Source organism: Mustela nivalis (assembly GCF_964662115.1).
Source record: "Mustela nivalis genome assembly, chromosome: 19".
Taxonomy (NCBI): Eukaryota; Metazoa; Chordata; class Mammalia; order Carnivora; family Mustelidae; genus Mustela; species Mustela nivalis.
The window spans coordinates 21,787,895-21,809,033 of NC_139038.1; the positions used below are offsets into that span (position 1 = coordinate 21,787,895).

The following is a 21,139-nucleotide window of genomic DNA, read 5'->3' on the forward strand; positions in this document are numbered from 1 at the left end:
CACCTAGCGGAGAGCCGAGCTGCGGATCAGAGCCGAGGACGCCCAGAGCGGAAGTGGAGGAGCGGCCGGAAGTCGCCCGCATTCCAGTCAGACTGACCCGCTGACAGGCTTTGACAGGAGTGAGGCTGCGGGAAGTTGGTGGTCATGGAGTTGGGCGAGCTGCTTTACAACAAGTCCGAGTACATCGAGACGGTACGCGTGTTTAGACCTCTGCCCTTCCTTTTCCGAGCCTGCGTCCCTCCGAAGCTGGTGTCTCCATCCTGTCCCTGCCGCACCCCGGGTCCCGAGATTACCTACAGTCACTTAGTGAATGGCCCGGCTTTGTTATTTATTCCTTGCATGGCAGGTTTAGGCTTTTTTTTTTTTAACTTATTCCTTATTTCCTAAAGATAAAATGCCTTCCAGAAAGCAGGACAAGTCTCATCCACCTTAATATCAAGAACTCCAGGCTTCGGGGCTTTCAGAAGGTTTTTGTTTTTGTTTTTTAACAAAACCCTTTGTTTTTTGTTTTTTTGTGGGTTTTTTTTTTTGTCTTTTTAAAGATTTTATTTATTTGACAGACAGAGACCACAGGCAGGCAGAGAGGCAGGCAGAGAGAGGGGGGAAGCAGGCTCCCCGCTGAGCAGAGAGCCCGACGCGGGGCTCGATCCCAGGACTCCGGGACTGTGACCCGAGCCGAAGGCAGAGGCCTCAACCCACTGAGCCACCCAGGCGCCCCTGCTTTTTTTTTTTTTTTTTGTAAGATTTTTTTTTTTTTTTTTAAGATTTTATTTATTTATTTGACAGACAGAGATCACAAGTAGGCAGAGAGGCAGGCAGAGAGAGAGAGAGGGAAGCAGGCTTCCTGCGGAGCAGGGAGCCGGATGTGGGGCTCGATCCCAGGACCCTGAGATCATGACCTAAGCCGAAGGTAGCAGCCCAAACCACTGAGCCACCCAGGCGCCCCTGCTTGCTTTTTTTTTTTTTTTTTTTTTAAGATTTTTATTTATTTATTTGACAGAGATCACAAGTAGGCAGAGAGAGAGAGGAGGAAGCAGTCTCCCCTGCTGAGCAAAGAGTCTGATGCGGGGCTGGATCCCAGGGCCCTGGGATCATGACCTGACATGAAGATAGAGGCTTAACCCACGGAGCCACCCAGGCAACCCTCCGAAGGTTTTTTTTTTTTTTTTTTTTTTTTAACTAACGTGTCCTAATTTATTACTGTACGCTGAAACACGGTTAGGTCCTTTCTAGTCAATACATGATGTGTGTAAATTGCTCCAAGGAGGGTAAGTGCTCAGTCAGCGTTGCTATGAATTCTTGCAACTCTGATTTCGGTTAAGTCGTGATCCTGGATTTAGGGCTACGAGTATAGAACTGAAACCTGAATCCCCTCTCTCTGACGTTATCAGGCTCTAGACCCACCACGTCCAAATTCTGGATTCCCTTCTTGGCATCCCTAGTTTCCTGATCCATCCCTGCTTTAATATGCCGTACTCAGGATATCAGGGAACTTCGGCCCACTGAAAGTCCATTCCTCTCCAGTAGCAGCTTTTTTTGGTGGAAACCTGTGGCCCAGAACGCACTCAGTTTGCGCATCCCCATTTTCTGCTCTTTGCTTTCAGGCATCTGGAAACAAAGTTAGTCGCCAGTCGGTATTGTGCGGAAGTCAGAACATCGTTCTCAATGGCAAGGTAAGGGACAAAGCCAGTTCCAGGATGCCTGCCTTGGCTTTCTTTCCACTAATTATCGCATTAGGAGGGCAGATAATATGTTACCACATCTCCCACTTATTGCTGTACATTTAAAATTTCTCTTCTTTTCATTCTCCAAATTGCATTGAATACAAAAAAGACTCAATAAAAGGAGGCAACAGAAAACCTTTTCCCCTTTATGCCAGGAATGATATACCATGGCACCCAGAACTGAAATTATTATGAAGTGTTGTAGTGTGCCCTAAACTATCAGACACAAACATAAATAGGCACCGAAACACTTAAGTGTAGAAACTATAAAGTATAATGATATAATTGTTTAGTAATAATGATTCAACATTAACTGAAACTCTTTTTTAAAAATATTTTATTTATTTATTTGACAGACAGAGATCACAAGTAGGCAGAGAGGCAGGCAGAGAGAGAAGGACGGAAGCAGGCTCCCCGCTGAGCAGAAAGCCTGATGCAGGGCTCAATCCAAGAACCCTGAGATCATGACCTGAGCTGAAGGCAGAGGCTTAATCCACTGAGCCACCCAGGTGCCCTGAAACTCTTAAAATTAATTTGAGAATGGGTGGGGCACCTGGGTGTCTCAGTCGGTTGAGTGTCTGCCTTCAGCTCAAGCTGTGATCTCGGGTCCTGGGATCAAGCCCCAAGTTGTACTCCCTGTTTAGCCAGGAGTCTGCTTCTCTCCGTCTCCTCTGCCTCTCTCCCTGCTTGCGCACTTTCTCTTTCTGTGTCAAACAAATAAAATTTAAGGAGAGAGAATTGGGAAAGACACTAAACTATGAAACAGCTTTGAAAAATGGAATATGATAGGCTGAGAATTTGTAATCTGAATAAATTGAAGTAGCAGAGAGATGAGTATAAACATGGGAATAATATTAGGACATATCAGAACCAGAGAAAATATCAAGATATATTTGAACGTGACAAACACTGAAGTCCACTGTTTTTCCTACCATTTGTCTTTGAAATATTATATCTCTGAAGTAAAAGAGAAGAGAATCTCACTATAATCAAGCAATCATAAATTTTTTCAGTAGAGACACAATTACTGTCTCCATTAGCTCATCATAACATGAGATTTAATAGAAAGAAGTATAGTTCAATAATGAAGTATAACTAGTATTTAGAGACACACTGTTCCTGCACGGAATTAGATAATTCCGTTAATCCCAATCTGACACATTAGCAAATTGTGGAGTTTTTAAAAAATCCCTTAGGCAATTTCAGTACATTTTCTAATAAACATTTTCTAATAAACATTTGTTTATTTTTTATTTTTTTTTTTTTTAAAGATTTTATTTTTTGACAGAGAGATCACAAGTAGGCAGAGAGGCAGGCAGAGAGAGAGAGAGGAGGAAGCAGGCTCCCCGCTGAGCAGAGAGCCCCACGCGGGACTCGATCCCAGGACCCTGAGATCATGACCTGAGCCGAAGGCAGCGGCTTAACCCACTGAGCCACCCAGGCGCCCCTAAACATTTGTTTATTAAATTGAGATAAAATACATGTGACAAAATTTGCCACTTTGTCTTTAAGTGTACAATCCACTGGTGTTAATTATATTTAAAATTGGGGTGCCTGGGTAGCTCATTTGGTTGAGCATTCTACTCTTGATCTCAGCTCAGGTCTAGATCTCAGGGTCATGAGTTCAAGTTCTGCACTGGGCTCCATGCTGGGTGTGGAGCCTACTTAAAAAAATATATTCTATTTACAACCATTGTGCAATCATCACCACTATCATATCTAAAACTATCACCACCTGGACAGAAACTCTATACTCATTTAGGAATTACTCCCTCTTTCCTCCCCATCTTCCCCACTCCTGCCCCCAACATGGGGCCTAGTCACTAATAACCTCGGTCCACTTCCTGTCTCTGTGAACTTGCCTAATCTAGATCTATAAGACTTGTCCTTTTTTGTGTGGCTTATTTCACTTACCATAATGTTTTCAAAGTTCATCCATGTTGTAGGATGTAAACTAATACATATATACATGTTAACATCCATGTAAATTATACACATATATACTTTAGCTTTACTTGCTGTTTTTTTTTTTTTTTAATATTTTATTTATTTGACAAATGGAGATCACAAGTAGGCAGAGAGGCAGGCAGAGAGAAAGGAGGAAGCAGGCTCTCTGCTCAGCAATGTGGGGCTCGATCCCAGGACCCTGGGATCATGACCTGAGCCGAAGGCAGAGACTCAACCCACTGAGCCACCCAGGCGTCCCACTTGGCTTTCTGTTCATTACTTTTTTTACATTCACTTATTACTATAACCACAGTAGGAAACTCCTATCACACTTAATAAGGACCACTGTTCTCAATCCTGCTTCTGTGATTCACTGTGGTTTGTGCATTTTCACTACTGTATACGGTTACATTTATCCCCTCTCCTATTGGTTATTTTGTTCCCAGTTTTTCATTTTGTCCCTTATAGAACGGTGAGATTTCTATTTTCCTAAACCCTTATATCAGGTGTCACAGTGCCTATAGGGATGGGCAGGGGTCAAATGAGTAAGGAAGACTGGGTGCCAACAACAGGGAGTGGTGGGGCCTGGTCAGTTGACGCATACATGTCCTAGCCAAACTCAAACTGATTGTTGCCATGTGGGAATATAGGCCTATATTTTCTCAAAAGAGACTGGAAGTCTGGATATTTTTTAGTGCAAAATGTCCCGCTATTCAAATAATAGTACTAAATCTAAATGAAGAAACAGGCTGCATGAGCCAAACAAAACAGGTTTCTGGGTGCAGTTCTTAGACCTCCAGCTGCCACCTCTGCCTCATCCTTTGTCGAGTTCAGTGAACTCTGCTCTACTACCATTTTCTTCCCTGGGAGGTCCTTATATATAAGCACTCACTTTCGTTTTATCATCCTGCTGCCTCTGTTGTGAATCTGACTTCTCATCTTCAGCTCCACTCTTTATGAGACAGGAAACCAGGATTTGAGTCGCTCACATTAAATCTCTGACCTCCTGTGATACCCATTACTTATGTTTTCTGTGTTTGCTTCTCCAAATGGGAGTGTAATTTAGGCTGCCTAAGGGACTTTTTGTTTTTCAAAGATTTTTCATTTATCTATTTGACAGACAGAGATCACAAGTAGGCAGAGAGGCAGGCAGAGAGAGAGGAAGGGAAGCAGGCTCCCTGCTGAGCAGAGAGCCGATGTGGGGCTCAATCCCAGGACCCTGGGATCATGACCTGAGCCGAAGGCAGAGGCTTAACCCACTGAGGTGCCCCTGCCTAAGGGACTTCTATGGATTTTCTTTATTTGCTATCTTTGTTTAAAACACAGTATAATAAAAACAACCATTACCAAATACTCAGAACTTCTGGGTATTCTGCTTTCTTCCAAAGAAAAGGAAGTCATTTCCTCTGATTGTAGATGGAAGCATAAACAGAAAACAATGATTAAAGTAAATGAAGGATTTCAGATGAAAGAGTACATACTAGAAACAGATATCTCTGTAAACTTGAAGTAGACTGTTTTTAAAAACCAGCAGGCACTATAGTGCTTTAAATCAACAGCTGATGAGAAATGGTCTTTTTACTGGTAGAGGTTTTATAGACTGAACATATTTGCAGGTGAGATTGGTAAACTTTTCGAAGTATGAGCGCACTTCAGTTTTAGTAATTTCTCAGAGCCTGGTGTTCAGACTAGTGACATATCTAAATTTACCCGTATTTGAGGTGTTCTCCATCTTCATCTCTACCCTGATCTTCTGTCCTGGGCCCCAGGCCTTCCGTTATAACTGCCAGTTGGTTATCCCACAGATACCTCAAATAACATTGCACAACTGAATTTGTCATCCAGTTCAGTCCCCAGAATTGCTCACCCTATTCTAGACTTTCACCCTGGACTCTCTTTCTCTCTTTCCCCAATATCTAAACAATGACCAGATCATATAGATTCTCTTCCCCTTTTTTTCCATTATTAACATTTTATAGTGGAATATTTGTTTTAAAGATTTCATTTATTTGAGAGAGAGAGAGCAAGAGAGAGCATGAGGCAGGGAGAGGGACAAGCAGACAGACACCCAACTGAGCAGGGAGCCCAGTGTGGGGCTTGATTCCATGACCCCGAGATCATGACCTGAGCCGAAGGCAGATGCTTAACCAACCGAACCACCCAGCTGCCCCTACAGTGGAACATTTTAAAAGTTATCTTTATTGATACATAATTTACATACAATGAAGTGTACCCATTTTAAGTGTGCAGGTTGATGAGTTTATTTTTTAAATATTTTTATTTTTTTTAAAGATTTTATTTATTTATTTGACAGAGATTACAAGCAGGCAAAGAGGCAGGCAGAGAGAGAGGGGAAGCAGGCTCCCCGCCGAGCAGAGAGCTGACTCTCGGCTCAATCCCGGACCCTGACCTGAGCCAAAGGCAGAGGCTTTAACCCACTGAGCCACCCAGGCGCCCCAAGGTTTTTTTTTTTTTTTTTTTTTTTAAGATTTATTTATTTGAGAGATAGCAAGTGAACAAGGGAGAGAGAGCACAAGCAGGGGATAGGGACAGAGGGAGAGAGAGAAACAGACTCCCCACTGAGCAGGGAGCTTGATTTGGGGCTTGATCCCAGGACCCCAGGACCATGGTCCAAGCTGAAGGCAGATGCTTAACCAACCGAGCCTCCTAAGTGCCCTGCAGTTTGACGAGTTTTGACTGATGTTTACAGCTATGTATCCACTACCACAATTAAGATATAAAATATTTCCATCACCCTCATTTCCTTGGACCCTTCTGCAGTCAGTCTTCCTAATATCCTTGGCCCCAGATGACCACTGGTATAACACTAGTAGAGATTACGTTTGCATTTTCTGGAGTTGCCTATGATGGGAATCATGTACTCATTGTTGTCAGCCTTCTTTCACTAAAGGTTTTTGAGATTTGTCCGTGTTTTATATACATTGGTATTATTATGCAACTTTAAAAAAAAGATTTTATTTATTTATTTGACACAGATCACAAGTAGGCAGAGAGGCAGGCAGACAGAGGTGGGGAGAAGCAGGCTCCCTGCTGAGCAGAGAGCCAGATGCGGGACTCGATCCCAGGACCCTGGGATCATGACCTGAGCTGAAGGCAGAGGCTTTAACCCACTGAGCTACCCAGGCCCTATTATGCAACTTTTAAGACATGTACCAAAGTAGAGAGAACGTATAATGAAACTCCATATGCTCATTCACCAGCTTCTGCAGTTAGTAATATTCTGACATCCTTGTTTCATCTCTGTACCTGCCCCACAAACCCATACCTATTTTGACCAGGGAGAGGGCAGGGAGTTGGAATATTTTAAAGCAAATTTCAAACACTGTATTATTTCACACATTAATACTTAGTATATATCACTGAGATTTAAAGATTTTAGGGGCGCCAGGGTGACTCAGCTGTTAAACGGCTGCCTTCGTCTCAGGTCATGATCTCAGAGTCCTGGGATTGAGCCCCACATTGGGCTCCCTGCTTGGCGGAAAGCCTTCTTCTCTCTTTCCCACTCCCCCTGCTTGTGTTCCCTCTCTCACTGTGTCTCTTTCTGTTAAATAAATAAAATCTTAAAAAAAAGAAGATTTTAAAAAATGAGTAGAGCACCCTTATCATGATAGATTTTTTAAGAAACCGGTAGTTCCCTAGTATCATATAATCCTGAGTTCTTGTCTAATCTTTCTAGTATCTTACAATGTCTTTTTACAGTTGGTTTATTCAAATCAGGATCCAAACAAGGTCAAGTGCACATTGCATCTGGTTGATATATCTCTTAGGACCCTTCAAATCTATAACAGTTCTTTTCCCCCAGCTCATTTTTCTCCCCATGCTGCGTATATGTTGAAGAAACTGGCTCATTGTTCTGTAGAATTTTCAAACTTTTATTTGACCAATTCTACTTACATGGTTATTGAATGTGGTCTCTCTGCCCCTCTCTTTCCTCTTAGTTAGTAGATCTGAGGCTTGAGCAGATTCCTCTACTTTCTATTTCTCTTTTCTTCATGTACAACTATTACAGAGAAGGCCCATTCTCTCATTTTACCTTGATCCACTGTAGTCATCTAGAGTGTCACTTTCCCTCTAGTCTTACCTGCCCCCTCCATTCACTGTAGACAGTTTTCAGATTAATACTTCTAAAATAAAAATTCAGTCTGTTAATCCTCTGCTTAAAAACTTTGATTCCTTATATCCTCTAGGGAAAAAACCTAAGCATACATAATGCCTCATAAGGCCTAGTCCCAGCTTACTTTTCTCAGCCATGTGCACTTTTTTTTTTTTTTACCCCATTTATTCAAGACATTTCCAGAATGCCTATTTACCAAGTATGGGGTATTAATTCCCCCAAACTTCTGAGTTAAGTTATTCACCCTGCAGCCTATCTAGGCAATCTTTGGGGCATCTGGATATCATACCCCACAATGTAGCACTTCATCTGAGTCCAGAATTTGGGAGAAGAACCAGGAGCTCAATAGGTCTATCTCTAGGAGCATGAAGTTGGAGATAGTAGTGTTGGGAGATTGGACAAAGATAGGCGCAGCCTGGATTCTCATTTAGCAAGCCGCCAAGGTTTAAGGGCAGGTAGAACCAAGTAAATCTGAGCAGGTGAGTAAACTAGGCCAACTAAGGCATTCTTAGTAAAGATCTGTTTATTCAACAAGTCCTGTTTATGGGATATTAAGGGCAAAGCTGATGATATGCTGGGAACATCTTCAACTGAGTCAGTGTTATGAGGGTGGGTTTCATTATCTTAAAGTTATCCCTTTTGAGAGAACATGTGACTCAGTAGATCATAGCATAACTTCAGTGTCTTCTTACCTACTCTTTTTTTGTTGTATTTCAGGCTATGTTGGTTGCTTTTTAAAATGTGCTTTATTTTGTAGACCATTGTGATGAATGACTGTATTATCCGAGGGGATCTGGCAAATGTAAGAGTTGGACGTCATTGTGTTGTGAAAAGTCGGAGTGTCATAAGGCCACCATTCAAGAAATTCAGCAAAGGGTATGTAATTTACTTACCTAATTTCAGTTGTGTGCAAGACGCTGCTACGGGTGGTGCATTCCAAGTGTTGAGTTGTGTAAGGGGTGGGTCTGTGCTATTGTTTGGGTCACTGAGGAGGAATTCACTGTAATGAACACGGCTCTGGTGGTGGTTGTCTTAGTCTGGTTGTTGGTTGGTTGCCAGAAACAGAATCCACTTGAATTGGCAAAGGCAGAGGGGGTTCTGATGAAGAGATGCAGGCATATTTATGTAATAAAAGGGTAGGAAAAGGGGCCAGGCCTCATAGGGACTAGAACTTACACTTGAACAGCTAGCCAGAATCAAGACAACTGTCTGTCTGTCGCTCTATCACCAAGATTATGTTGTTTCTTGTTGGTCTCTGTCTCTGCACTTCTGCTTCCCTCTCCTCTCTTTCATGCTGACTTCATCTTCCCCCTGTTCTCATGGAGCCAACCATTCTGCCTCAGCCCATTATTTATATCAGTTCTCCATCTGGCTTCAACAGATACCAGCCAAAGATTTTAGGTCTTATTTCCAGAATCTTGGCAGAGGGAATCTGATTGGCTCAGCTGGAGTTAAGTGCCCACGCCTGGTCTGAACAGTTTTGACCAGAAGGGCAGAGGCAAGTCAGGCCCATTGTTCTCTCAATGGTAATTAGGATTATCCAGGGAAGGTCATGGTCAGGGCAGGAAAACTGTCGACTATGCCTGATGTGCTGGTATTTTTTTGTTGATGTTGTTTCTACCTCTCCCTCTTTTCCCTCCTGGCTCCTACCTATGGCACCATCTGCATTTCACTGAGTAACTCAGTAAGCACTGATTGAGTGCTTTCTTATGTCAGTCACTAGAGTATAAGGTAGGTACATAAAGATGGATGAAATGGCATTCCTGCCTCAAAGTTCTCAAAAACCTTGTAGTAGAAACACTTACATACAGAGATGACTACTATAGACTGTGATTCTATAATGTGGTAGGGTTAGGTTAGGAAGGGTTGGGAAGAAACAGAAAGAGCGACCAACTCAGACTGTACTACCAAGGAGTGAAGTACACAGGAATCGTCCTGCATGTCTCAGAATGTCAATTCTCAGGCTTTCCATTACATACGGGAATGGGAGCAGGCAGTCAGGGCAAATCATTCACGTGAAAACATTTGCTCTTTAGCTCAGAAGGCTGCTGGGGGAAATGAGAAATCCTTGCACTGGGCTTTTGTGGTTCCACACTGTGACAGGTTCTCTGCCCGAGTCGTTGGCTCCCCCTTCTGATAGCAGCATTACTGTGCTGGCTATGGTCTCAGGATAGCACCGAGAATAAATAGGGGTTTTATTGGTGAATGGTAGGTTGTGTAATTAGGAATAGTCATGGGAAATACAGGAATACAAAAGTGTAAATAGCAACACAGTAACAGCAAGTGAGTATGGATTCCCCTGCCCCCACCTCACATAGCTCTATACAAGAACCAGATAATAGATCGTAGAACCAGATAATAATATCAAGTTTGGAATTTTTTAATTTAAAATTTAGGTGCTGACAGTGCTGCTATAGACTGATAAGATCGAGGAATTCATTGTCACATGAAGGTCCCAGATCAAAAATACAAATGGATTAAGGAAAATTTAAATAAGCTATAGGTCCAGGGAGGACAGGTATCCTCTCTGACAAAATATTCCTGACAAAACAGAGCACAGGACTAGATAGAGCCAGTGAGCATCCAGCTACTTTATTTTAGATCTAGTCCAAATATTTTCTGTCCCAAAGTACTGAAGTTACTTGCAAATCTGATCGTCGAACCACTGTCAATGACATTTGAGGAATCATGGAGAATTGCAGTGATGTCAGAAGTCTGGAGAAAGCCTACTGACTCCTACTCATCCTTCATGTCTTGGCTTAAATGTCACTTTTTCTTTTATTATTATTATTATTTTTTAAAAGATTTTATTTATTTATTTGAGAGAGAGACAGTGAGAGAGTACATGAGCAAGGAGAAGGTCAGAGAGAGAAGCAGACTCCCCGTGGAGCTGGGAGCCCGATGCGGGACTCGATCCCAGGACTCTGGGATCATGACCTGAGCCGAAGGCAGTCGTCCAACCAACTGAGCCACCAAGGCATCCCACTTTTTCTTTTAAAGATTTATTCATTTGAGAGAGAGAGAGGGCAGATGAGCATGGGGATGGGCAGAGGGAGAGGGAGACAGGAGTCAGACTCCCCACAGAGTGCAGAGCCCAACATGAGGCTTGATCCTAGGACTCTGAGATCATAACCTGGGCTAAAGTCAGGTGCTTAACCGACTGAGCCACCCAGATGCCCCTTAAATGTCACTTAAGGGACGCCTGGGTGGCTCAGTTGGTTAAGCGGCTGCCTTCAGCTCAGGTCATGATCCCAGCGTCCTGGGATCGAGTCCCACATCGGGCTCCTTGCTCGGCAGGGAGCCTGCTTCTCCCTCTAGCCTCTAGCCTGCCACTCTGTCTGCCTGTGCTTGCGCTCTGTATATCTCTCTCTCTCTAACAAATAAATAAAATCTTTAAAAAAAAATTAAAAAAAAATGTCACTTAAAATTAAACTTTGGGGGTGCTTGGGTGGCTTAGTGGTTTAAAGCCTCTGCCTTTGACTCAGGTCATGATCCTGGGGTCCTGGGATCGAGCCCTGCATTGGGCTCTCTGCTCAGCAGGGAGCCTGCTTCCCTTCCTCTCTCTTTCTGTCTGCCTCTCTGCCTACTTGTGATCTCTGTCTGTCAAATAAATAAATAAAATCTTAAAAAAAATTAAACTTTTATCAAACTTCTAATCTAGGTAAAGTCTCTGCTTATAACTTGGTACTTTTTACTCTGTAGTACTTATCATAGTTGTAACTAACTACTTATATAATCATTTGTTTAATCTTTCTTTTCTTGATTGCTGTCTCCTTATGGGCTGGACAGTGTCGTTTTTGCTTGCCGTTCTATTTCCAATTTTTAGCATAGAGCCTGGCAAATGCACTCAGTAAAATCAGTGAATATACAAATTTTTGGAATGTTAAATAGTAGAAAATATATCCCAGGAACTGATGTCAGTCCCCTACAACATCTTGGGCAGATTACCGAATATTTGACCTATGAGCTTTTCCAAGGAGGCAGGAATGAGCAAAACATTAATTCATTTGGTGCCAGCTCTTTTAGCTTGGAAGGTCTTGCCACTTCGGTCTTCCTGTTTCCTAGTACACTGCCTGGTCCAATATTTCTGATTTTGAGCTAGTAATCACATTTATCTCCAACATTATAGAATTCTCTTAGCCTGAGGATTCCTTCCTTGCTAGGAGCATTCTTATTAAGACAAGATGATGAAATTGAGAGTATGATCAGCAATTCTGTAAACCTTGACCGAAAGCAAATCACCTTGACCTTTTTTTGTTGTTGTTCATCTTCTTTTCCTTCTCTAGCGTTGCATTCTTTCCTTTACATATCGGGGACCATGTCTTTATTGAGGAAGATTGTGTGGTCAACGCAGCTCAGATTGGCTCTTACGTTCACGTTGGCAAGAACTGTGTGATTGTGAGTATGGTGTCTTGGCTGGCTAAACAGCCTCCCTGCTCCTCCAGCTCCATCCCTCACATCAGTGGGCCTCTGCTTCTGTGGCCAAGCAGGGTAGAAGTAGTTTCTGGTCTACTGGAATTATTAATGGATTTGAAGGTTTCTAGGCATTAATAACCATGGCTAAATCTTATCTAACTTCTTCTCTATGATGTTAAACTCTTCCCTTTGATTATTTCATTTGACCCTTATAACCATCTAAGGGTGGTAGCTAATTGATACTATCCCTGGGCGATACGCCTGAAGACCTTAAAAATTAGGGATTTGACAGGGCTATGAAGTGGAAAGCTGGGCTTTGAACCCAGGCAGTATGAATAGCCATGCCTGCCCTATGGCCTACCTGTTGCTTTACCTCCAGGATCGTACAGTCTAGTGGGGGGACAAGGGGCATGACATTAAGGGAACTGCAAGTAGTTCAGGGTGATGGGTGTGCAGGGTACAAGTGGGCCCTTGTTCAGTGGACATTTGGACATGCAGTGTTCAGGAGCCTTGGCCCCTCCTCATTTCATCTGCCCAAGGCTTTATGAAATGGGATTTCTTAGTATTTCATTGACGAAGAGCTTGATTTCAGTTGGGATTTATGAGAACATCCTGGGTGAGAATGACCAGAGCTGAACTGCCTTAAGGTTTAGGGAAAATGTTTCCTATATTTTGAATTTATACCCAAATCCTAGCTTCTAGGAAAAGCCAAGGACTTAAATGGTTGTTCCCAATAGTACAGAGGCAGTTCCATGTTCTGGATAATATCCAAGTATAAAATACTTGCAGAAACCATGCAGTCACATTCTACAAGCCACAAGAGCACAGCAAAGATGGACCGTGCAATGGAGGGCCACGTTGCTGTGGAAAACATCCCAATCTGACCTGTTACTCAGAATTAAGGGAAGTGGTGTTTTACCAAGTATTCTCCTCCAGAGGAGTCCCTTCGTATGTGTTAGAAACAAAGGGTCTTTTGTTTGGCATGATGTTGAAGAAAGAGGGAAAATCGTGAAACCCATTCTGTCTGCTCATTCTGTGTGACAAAAGCTGGCTTTCTAAGCCACAGCTGGATTTTTCTGACATTCTCTTCTGCAGAGTGATGACATGTTCATAGTAGCCTACTGTGTTAGCCCTGTCCTTTATCCCCAGAGCTAAATGTCTGAAATGTTAAAATCCAAATGCTCTTCCCAGTGCTTAGGGAGTTCTAGTCTTCTTGTCCCGTGCTCTGCTTTTTTGTGCCACTTTCTGATACATCATTTCAGACATTGTCACTGTTAGGTATTGGCAGTACCTATTTTCTGAGCCTTTTACAAATTCTCAAGTAATCTCAGGAGAAAGATCCTTTTAGAGCTCTAGAATCTCAGAGCTAGCAGGGACTCTTTTAGAGTCCAGCTGTCCCCATGACCCACAGACCCTTGTAACTGTACCCATTTGGTCATCCAACTGCTGTTCAGATGTGTGAAGTTATAGGTGTCCATCAGAGTTGCCCAGGTGCCTGCAGAAAAAGCCTTCCAGACAATCTTCATGGGACTGGGACTGTGCTGTGAGTTTTACGTTCATTGTGTCTAATCCTCACAGCATCCGGGCAGGTTTGATTTTATGTTCTGTTTCCCAGAGGAGGAGCCCAAGGCTCAAGGATGTAGAGTAACTTCTATCAGGAGATGCAGGTAGCCATAATACTGGTAACATGGAGTTTTTTATTCCTCCTGGGAAAGTCCTCCAGGAAAGAATAAAGGAGCAGTTTCAGCTTTTCGCCTCCTCATCTATTGCCAATACACTCATTCCTAAGAAGTACCCACGTTCTGACTGCTGCTGCTGTTTAATTGATCAGTTTTCCCAGAATGCTCTGGAAGCTGATTGAACATCATTTGCCTGAGTGGGCAGAGTGGCTAACTAGTGGATGCAGCAGGTGCCTCCAGGCTGGGTGGTGGCTGATGGTACACGGAGGAAGTTTTGTTCACACTGCTCTTCTTTTCCAGGGCCCTTTGTCTACAGAGCCCTCTGTGTGAATGGGTCATGCCTCACGCAGCACATTCAGCTTCTTTCTACCCAGTGCCCCATGTGCTTAATTGGAATTATTAGGAGCCTAGGTGTCATAGGACATCTTTGAGTTAATTTGGGAGTCACCGGGGGAGCTGGCCACCTGCTGTATTTTGGGAATTGCCACTAGCAGGTAACTCATGGGAGGGAACTTTCCAAGAATGAGTGGAGAGCTGCAGTTCTAACTTGTTTCTGAGCTACGGATAGTGCCAAGTATCGCCAAGGCTATTATCCACCTTGCCAGAGACAGCTTAGTCACTTAAAAATTTTAGACCTTCAAGGTATAAGCTTTCTAAAACATTCATTTAACAATCTACTTAGACATTCCTGGAAATACATACATTTGGGTATTTATTAATGATTAGGAAAATTTTAATACAACCAAATCAAAGTATCTGTCATATTCTTTGATAAAATCTCAGATCTAGACAGGTTAGCATTCTCCTGATATTGTTGGGGATTCCACATTGTCAGCCAGGTATGTTTTATCAGATCCTCTGACCAGAACCAAGTGAATGCACAGGCCCTGGTGATGTCAATGTAGTCAGTGAAGACTGAAACTTTCACATACTCAGCAGGTAGTCTGAATCACTTTAATCTATTTATAGAAGAAACCTCCCCTTTCCCTTAAACCAGGAAACAGATGTATCTTCCAGACCTTATTTCTTGCCCTCAAAATGCCGTGGGTGATGCAGAATTGAAAAGTTGCCACTTTTCAATTCTGCAGTGGATAAAGTCAAGCATAAGGCTTGACCTAAACCTTCAAAACAAACTATGGCTAATATGAACCAAGAGTAAAAAGTAGATCCTAATTGTGTACACACGTGGCTTTAGGGGTTCAATTGATATCATGAGAATGAGTCTCCTTCTCTTTCCCACTTTCCTCTGGGAAGCTCTCAGGCAGTTTCTTCCCTCGTGGAAACAAGACAGCTGGTCCAAATGTCTGTCCTGTCCTCTAGAAACCCCGATGGAAAGAGCTTCTTTTCCCAGTAGCGCCAGCAGAAGCCTTAATATTGTGATTCATCAGACTGATTTGGCTCATTCCATAAAACAGTCCTTGAAGCCAGGCTTGGGGTTTGGGGTTAGGATAGGGGACTGTCAGGGGCAGAGGGGTGTTACCAAGGACAATACGGGTTCTGTTACCAGAAGAAAGGTGATCAAATGTTGGACAAACAAAAAAGTAGGTGTCCACTAAATTTAAGAAAAAAGACAGAAAATGGTACAACTCTTGGGAAACTGAATTTCAGTCTGTAATATCTAAGATAACCTGAACTGTCCCTTTTCCAAGTTCATGCACACACGCGAGCACATGCACACACTCATACCCCTACCTCCTCCTGCTTGTCATGTGCTACCTGAAGTAGGGAATTGTGGCCAAACCTCTTGGCCCTATATATTGTATGGTATCATGAATGGAGAAAATATAAAATAGCATTCCATGCAGCAGACCAAGCAACTTCTACTTGAGCATTTCCTGCTCTATTTCCTAGTGACAAGATTTTAATTTCAGGGGCGCCGATGTGTGTTGAAAGACTGCTGCAAAATTCTTGACAACACAGTATTACCCCCAGAAACTGTGGTGCCACCATTCACTGTCTTCTCCGGCTGCCCAGGTAAGCTTGGGTGTTGATTATGAAAGCAGACTCATTTTCCATCACGAAAGTAACGCATGCAGTTTTTATCTCTGACAATGTATTGATTTGGCTAATTTAAAAAGTTTCCTGCTAGAGATTACCTAGAAATGCTATCTAAAAATATAACCAGTATCTTTTTAAATGTGCAGTTGGGTTCACAAGGAAATTTCAAGGGTCAGAAGCAAAGAGGAGACTAAACCCACAGTATAAGCCTGGTTAGGCTTATGCATCTTTTTAATAAATAGAGTGGTTTAGGGTTTGATACTCCTGTTGGGATGAGAGAAAAAGCCTTGAAAGGCAGAGAGATCCTTTTGAAGGGTGATCTCTCAATAAAAGTTGATCTAGAGTCAACCTGCCACCAGCACAGGAAAAGTACAAAGAAGCAAGCTTTTCTTGGTCTGGGCTCTGGATGGAAAAAGAAAAAATATTCCAGAGAATTCTAACAATGGCTTCATGTTGTTTGAGGTCTTGAACTTATACTTCCCACACTACCCAGGAATGCCCAAACTGAAGAGTTAACATAAAACATGGTCTAAGACCAACGATACCTCTGGGACACCCAAGAGAAGCAAATACATCCCCTTTCTAATTTGGCTGACAGAATGCCCTCAGGTAAAGCCCTTGTGAGCTCAGAGTTCCCAATGGCCAAGCATGTGAGCAAACAAAAGTGATATACCCTCCTCCTAGAAAACTTGGAAAACACAGTAAAGCGGAAAGAAGAAGAAAGGAAAAGAAAGAAGAAAGAAGAAGAAAACCTCATGTCCCCCACCCCTACCCCAAGGCAGTCTCGTCTCTTCTGTGTATGGTTTTACATGATTGAACTCATGCAGCGTGGACAGAGGCACACCAGGGATTCACAGATGGGAGATGCAATGTAGTGAGAGATTTGACAATATATGAGATGTACCCCTTGGTGGTTTAGTTGCTTTTCCAATTAAAAAACTCATCACTCAGATCATTGACTGTGGGTTTCAAAGATGTGCAAAATCATCCATTCAGATTCCTTGGGGAGGAAATGGGCCGTTCTGCTGTTCCATGTACCTCTGCATTTGCAGCGGAGGAAGGAGAGCCTTGCTGAGTGATTCTCCCTAGATTGGGTTCCCACTGTGAGAAAGTATCATCGTTCTTAGCATGCTCAGATCAGAAAGCCCCATTGGTTGTTTTCGGTTGATTGTCAGACAGTCTTACCTTCTGAGGTGAGAAGTCTATTAGCAGAGTAATATCTTAATCTCTTTTAACTTATTCAGGGTCCTTAGAACCAGCAGTGGTCTTTGGGCATTGATGGCCAAGACAGGGAGACACACCACTTGGTATTTGAAATCCAAGTAAGCACTGTTTGGAGGTTCTGATGGAGGATTCAGGCTGCATGAGACCCTAGAGATGATGTAGATGGGGAAACTGAGGCCTAGAGAAATTGAGTTGTCCACAAGGTCAGAGGTTGTTTGAGGTTGATTAGTTCTTAAGACCCCTTATTTAGAGTCCAGTACTTTCTGTGCTGTGGCAAGGTACTTCCCATGTTCATTTTTATAGTTTGACAAACAAAAGTTAACCATCTAGATACTGCTGTTGGCAATCTCTCTCTTTAATAAAGAGACCTAAAATTGTAGGACAACTGGCACATTTTTGAGGGCTCCACTGAGTAGTGGAATAAAATGAAAGGCAAACCATACGGAAAGAATCTGGGTCAGGAACCAAAAAGCCAAAACTGCCTGTAGGAGTCAGACAGACGTGATTGAAATGACAGTCTATGATGGCTAGCCAAGAGTACAGAGCTAACATTTTAAGAATTTCTGATAGTTCATGAGGAGCTAAAAATCTGCATATCTACATGGTATCTCTGAATTTTTAAATGTTGGCTGCTAGCTTTTTAAAAAGATTAAATACTGTGCATACCAAACATGTTTGCAAATCTAACACAGACTGCACATTTATAAAAGGTACCTTGGAGGATTCTGTATTCTTTAGACCTTTTTTCTGTCCTGCCTGCTATTTTCTCCATATATATATATATATGATATATATATGTATATGCAAGTGTATGTGTTTGCTTTGTATGTGTATTAATGCACAGGTGTGTACGTATCTGTGTATATGTGTGTACTTTTGTATATAACGGGTTATACTGTTCACACCTGTATAAACAGATTCACACTTTCTATTCTGTTTGGAAATTTGCTTTAACCGTGTATCTTGGGGATCTTTTCTTGTCAGTATGTAGATTCCCCTCATTCCTTTTCATGGTTGTATGGTTTTCACTACATAAATATACCGTATGTAACTGACTGGTTTCCTGGAATAATGGACCGTTACACATTGTACCTGGCTTTTCACTATTAGATATTCTTATACATATATTGTTCACTTGGGCAAGGTTATTTGTAAGGCAAATTCTTAGAAGTTGGGTTATCAGATCACAGGGTATGAACCTTTAAAAGTTTTGCTAGATTTTCCAGAGTTGTTCTTCCAAATAGTGGTACAAACGTATGCTTTTATCCATAGTGGGTGAGAGTGCCTCTTTCCCTGAAATCCTTAAATACAGTTTTTTGTCTTTTGGTAGGATATTTCTGTTCTACTCCCATCCACAATTTTTTTGTATGTAGCAGGTTTGGGGATTGGATTCAGCTTCGTTGTATGAACAACAGAGCAGTTTCTTACCTCAGAGAGTGCTCACCTGGGCTTGTCACATCAGAATCCAGGGGATGGACAAATCCTTGTCTGGAACAACCTCCCATGTAGTCGGGATGCCTTAACTCTTCAGCTCATGCAATAATGTCTGAACCTCTTTTACCTGGAAGGTATTTATCCATTCGGGGGGTTTGCATTATTTGTCTCCCCCCCACAACAAAATATCATCTTGAAGAGATGGTCAGTGGAAATATTCTGCTAGCATTGAAGCTGGAAGACCTAGAATTTAGATACTCATGAGTAAAGAAAAGGGCCCTAGAGGGGTTTAAACAGAAATCAGAGCTGCTGGCCTCCCTCGGCTCCAGTTGGTTGACCAGGTCTTTCTTTTCCCAGGACTGTTTTCAGGGGAGCTCCCAGAATGTACCCAGGAGCTGATGATTGACGTCACGAAGAGCTACTACCAGAAGTTTTTGCCCTTGACACAGGTCTAATGTCTCTGCCTCATGTCTCAAATTCATGTGAGCTCTAAGATGAACTTGGGGACAAAGTGAGCCAGCCAGCATCTACAAAGAGCTCTTGTGTCTTTGATACCTTTCACCTTCTTTTTCTGTTTGTCTGGTTTTGTTTAATTCTTTAGAATTTCTCAATCCTTCCAGGTTCTAAGCTCTTAAGACTTCAATAACAGAATGTCTAAAGGAGTTGTGTCCAAATGCTGTGCTTAAACCTTATCTATTAACGGTTCCTTCATGCCATTATCTGTGGAACACAGAATCATCTGTTCCCAACACTCCCACCCCTTGGTCCTGTGGATGACGGGATTCTGCCAAAACAGGCCCACAGAGCAGAGCACTGTCCCAGTGTGGTGGCTGTGAGCTGTTCTTCTGCTCATGGCCATTAGCTGCCCACAGTAAAGACTGCTCACATGGTTCGCTCTCACTTTTCCTGAGCTGCCACAGTTGCCCACGGTCTTGCAGGGAGGGGGAAAGTGTTCGTGACTTTTCAGAGCCCAGATTCCTATTGGCTACTAAAACTTGAAGGGAGGGGTAGTTAACATTTTTATTCTTCCTGAAATGACCTTAAGTGTCTTTTTAGACCAGAGTAATTAATAAAAGACTTTCTGGCATTCTGTTCTAGGGCCTTTGGCTTTCACTAAAAGGGGGGCCCTCAGCAACGAGATTTTATTTTTGCAAAGACCCAGGTAGGAGTCTGCTATATGAATGGACTAGTCTGGTAGTCACTACTTGCCTCACAATATTTGGAGGCAACAGCATATGCCTTATTTCCTTGAAGACGTAGCATTTGTGACAGTTGTCCTATGGCCTAGAGTCATTCATCCACTCTATTTGCCATAAACCTCACAGTTCAGACCAAAATATCTCTACCTAGACCCAATCACATATATACACGGTGGCCTCTTAAATCATTCTGTGGGCACAGAGCTCTAAGAAGTAAATGAATTTACCAGTATTGTTATTAGCCATCTCATGAATAATAACACAACCCTGCCTGGTTCTGCTCTGACCTCTTGGTCTAAAAGGAAGATTTAGAAGGAAAGGTCTGAGAACCTTGGCTTTGCTTAATGCTTTGATTCTGCTGTGAACAGAATAAGACGGTTCAGCCTTGAAGGTTAGGATCTAGCAGGAGCTGTCTGGACTTAATGTGTGGTTGTGGGGTTTGTTAAAATGGCTATATGTGATGATCTCCTCTAGGTCAATGTAAAACTGTTTTCCAGTTTGTCTTTTTTTTTTAATGCATTAAAAGATTGATATGTGAAACAAATCATTTGAAAGTGATCCCTCTCCTCCTCCGTGATGGCTACCTCACTTCCTCGGCTGCTTCCCTGCATGCCTGGTGCCCTGCTATAGATTTCACATTCACTAGTCTGCTTATGCTTCATGCCAACCGAGGAGATGGGATGTTATTCCCATTTTAGAGGTGAGAGAAAACTCAAAGATCTTAGATAAGTTGGTCCAGTCCCTACAGGGACGGAGTGGCTGACCCAGGAGACATACCAATGTCTGTCTGGCAGCATCGCCATGCGATTCAGCTCTGCCCTGGTAAGATGAGACTAAGCTTGTCCTTGGAGCACATCTGCTGTGTGCCCTGATATCAGTAGTCTGTGATGGTTGCAGCGTTTTTGTTTTGTTTTGTGGGGGAGGTTTGGGGTCATTTCCTGGCATCTTCCCCAGTTCCCTTCTCCTTTTGTGCCACCATAAAGACAAATGTTGGAACTGACAGAGCTTTGATGCTGTCTAAGCTAACCTCTCATTAGCTAGTGAGATATTCCAGAGCACATCTGACAGAATGCCGTCCAGCCTATGTTTGAATACCTCTAAAAAGAAACTGACCACCATGCAACTGACTGTTCATTTTCCTTTTCAGTTTATCCTTTCCAGCTTGAGATGTAATTGACATATCATTTTTTTTTGACTGCCTATTTTGTTGTGAACAATGGAAATTAAGAAAAGGTGGGATTGTTTAAAGCCTCCTAGACGTGATTTTAAAAGCCTTAAGTAGTAACTCAAGTACATGATTGCAAAAGTCCAATCTAGTTAGTAAAAAGGTGACATGCAGTGAAGTAGAATTTCCCAATCCAGAATCCCAGTTCCATGTTCTAC

General features: G+C 42.5%; 1 protein-coding gene across 1 annotated transcript; it reads left to right on the forward strand.

Annotated features, from left to right (window-relative positions):
- The first annotated feature begins 16 nt into the window (after nt 1-16).
- On the forward strand, nt 17-20,300 carry DCTN5 (dynactin subunit 5). The gene is made up of 6 exons (XM_082714817.1): nt 17-192; nt 1,605-1,673; nt 8,564-8,682; nt 12,093-12,204; nt 15,773-15,875; nt 18,915-20,300. Exons 1-6 carry the CDS (start codon nt 145-147, stop codon nt 19,010-19,012), a joined length of 549 nt encoding a protein of 182 aa, XP_082570943.1. The 5' UTR covers nt 17-144; the 3' UTR covers nt 19,013-20,300.
- Nucleotides 20,301-21,139: the final 839 nt, after the last annotated feature.

Excerpts from the sequence above, each read along its gene's own strand:
- DCTN5 (XM_082714817.1), top strand. The coding sequence starts at position 145 with ATGGAGTTGGGCGAGCTGCTTTACAACAAGTCCGAGTACATCGAGACG. Across the intron at positions 193-1,604 it reads AGTCCGAGTACATCGAGACG|GCATCTGGAAACAAAGTTAG; the intron begins GTACGCGTGTTT and ends CTTTGCTTTCAG. Across the intron at positions 8,683-12,092 it reads TTCAAGAAATTCAGCAAAGG|CGTTGCATTCTTTCCTTTAC; the intron begins GTATGTAATTTA and ends TTCCTTCTCTAG.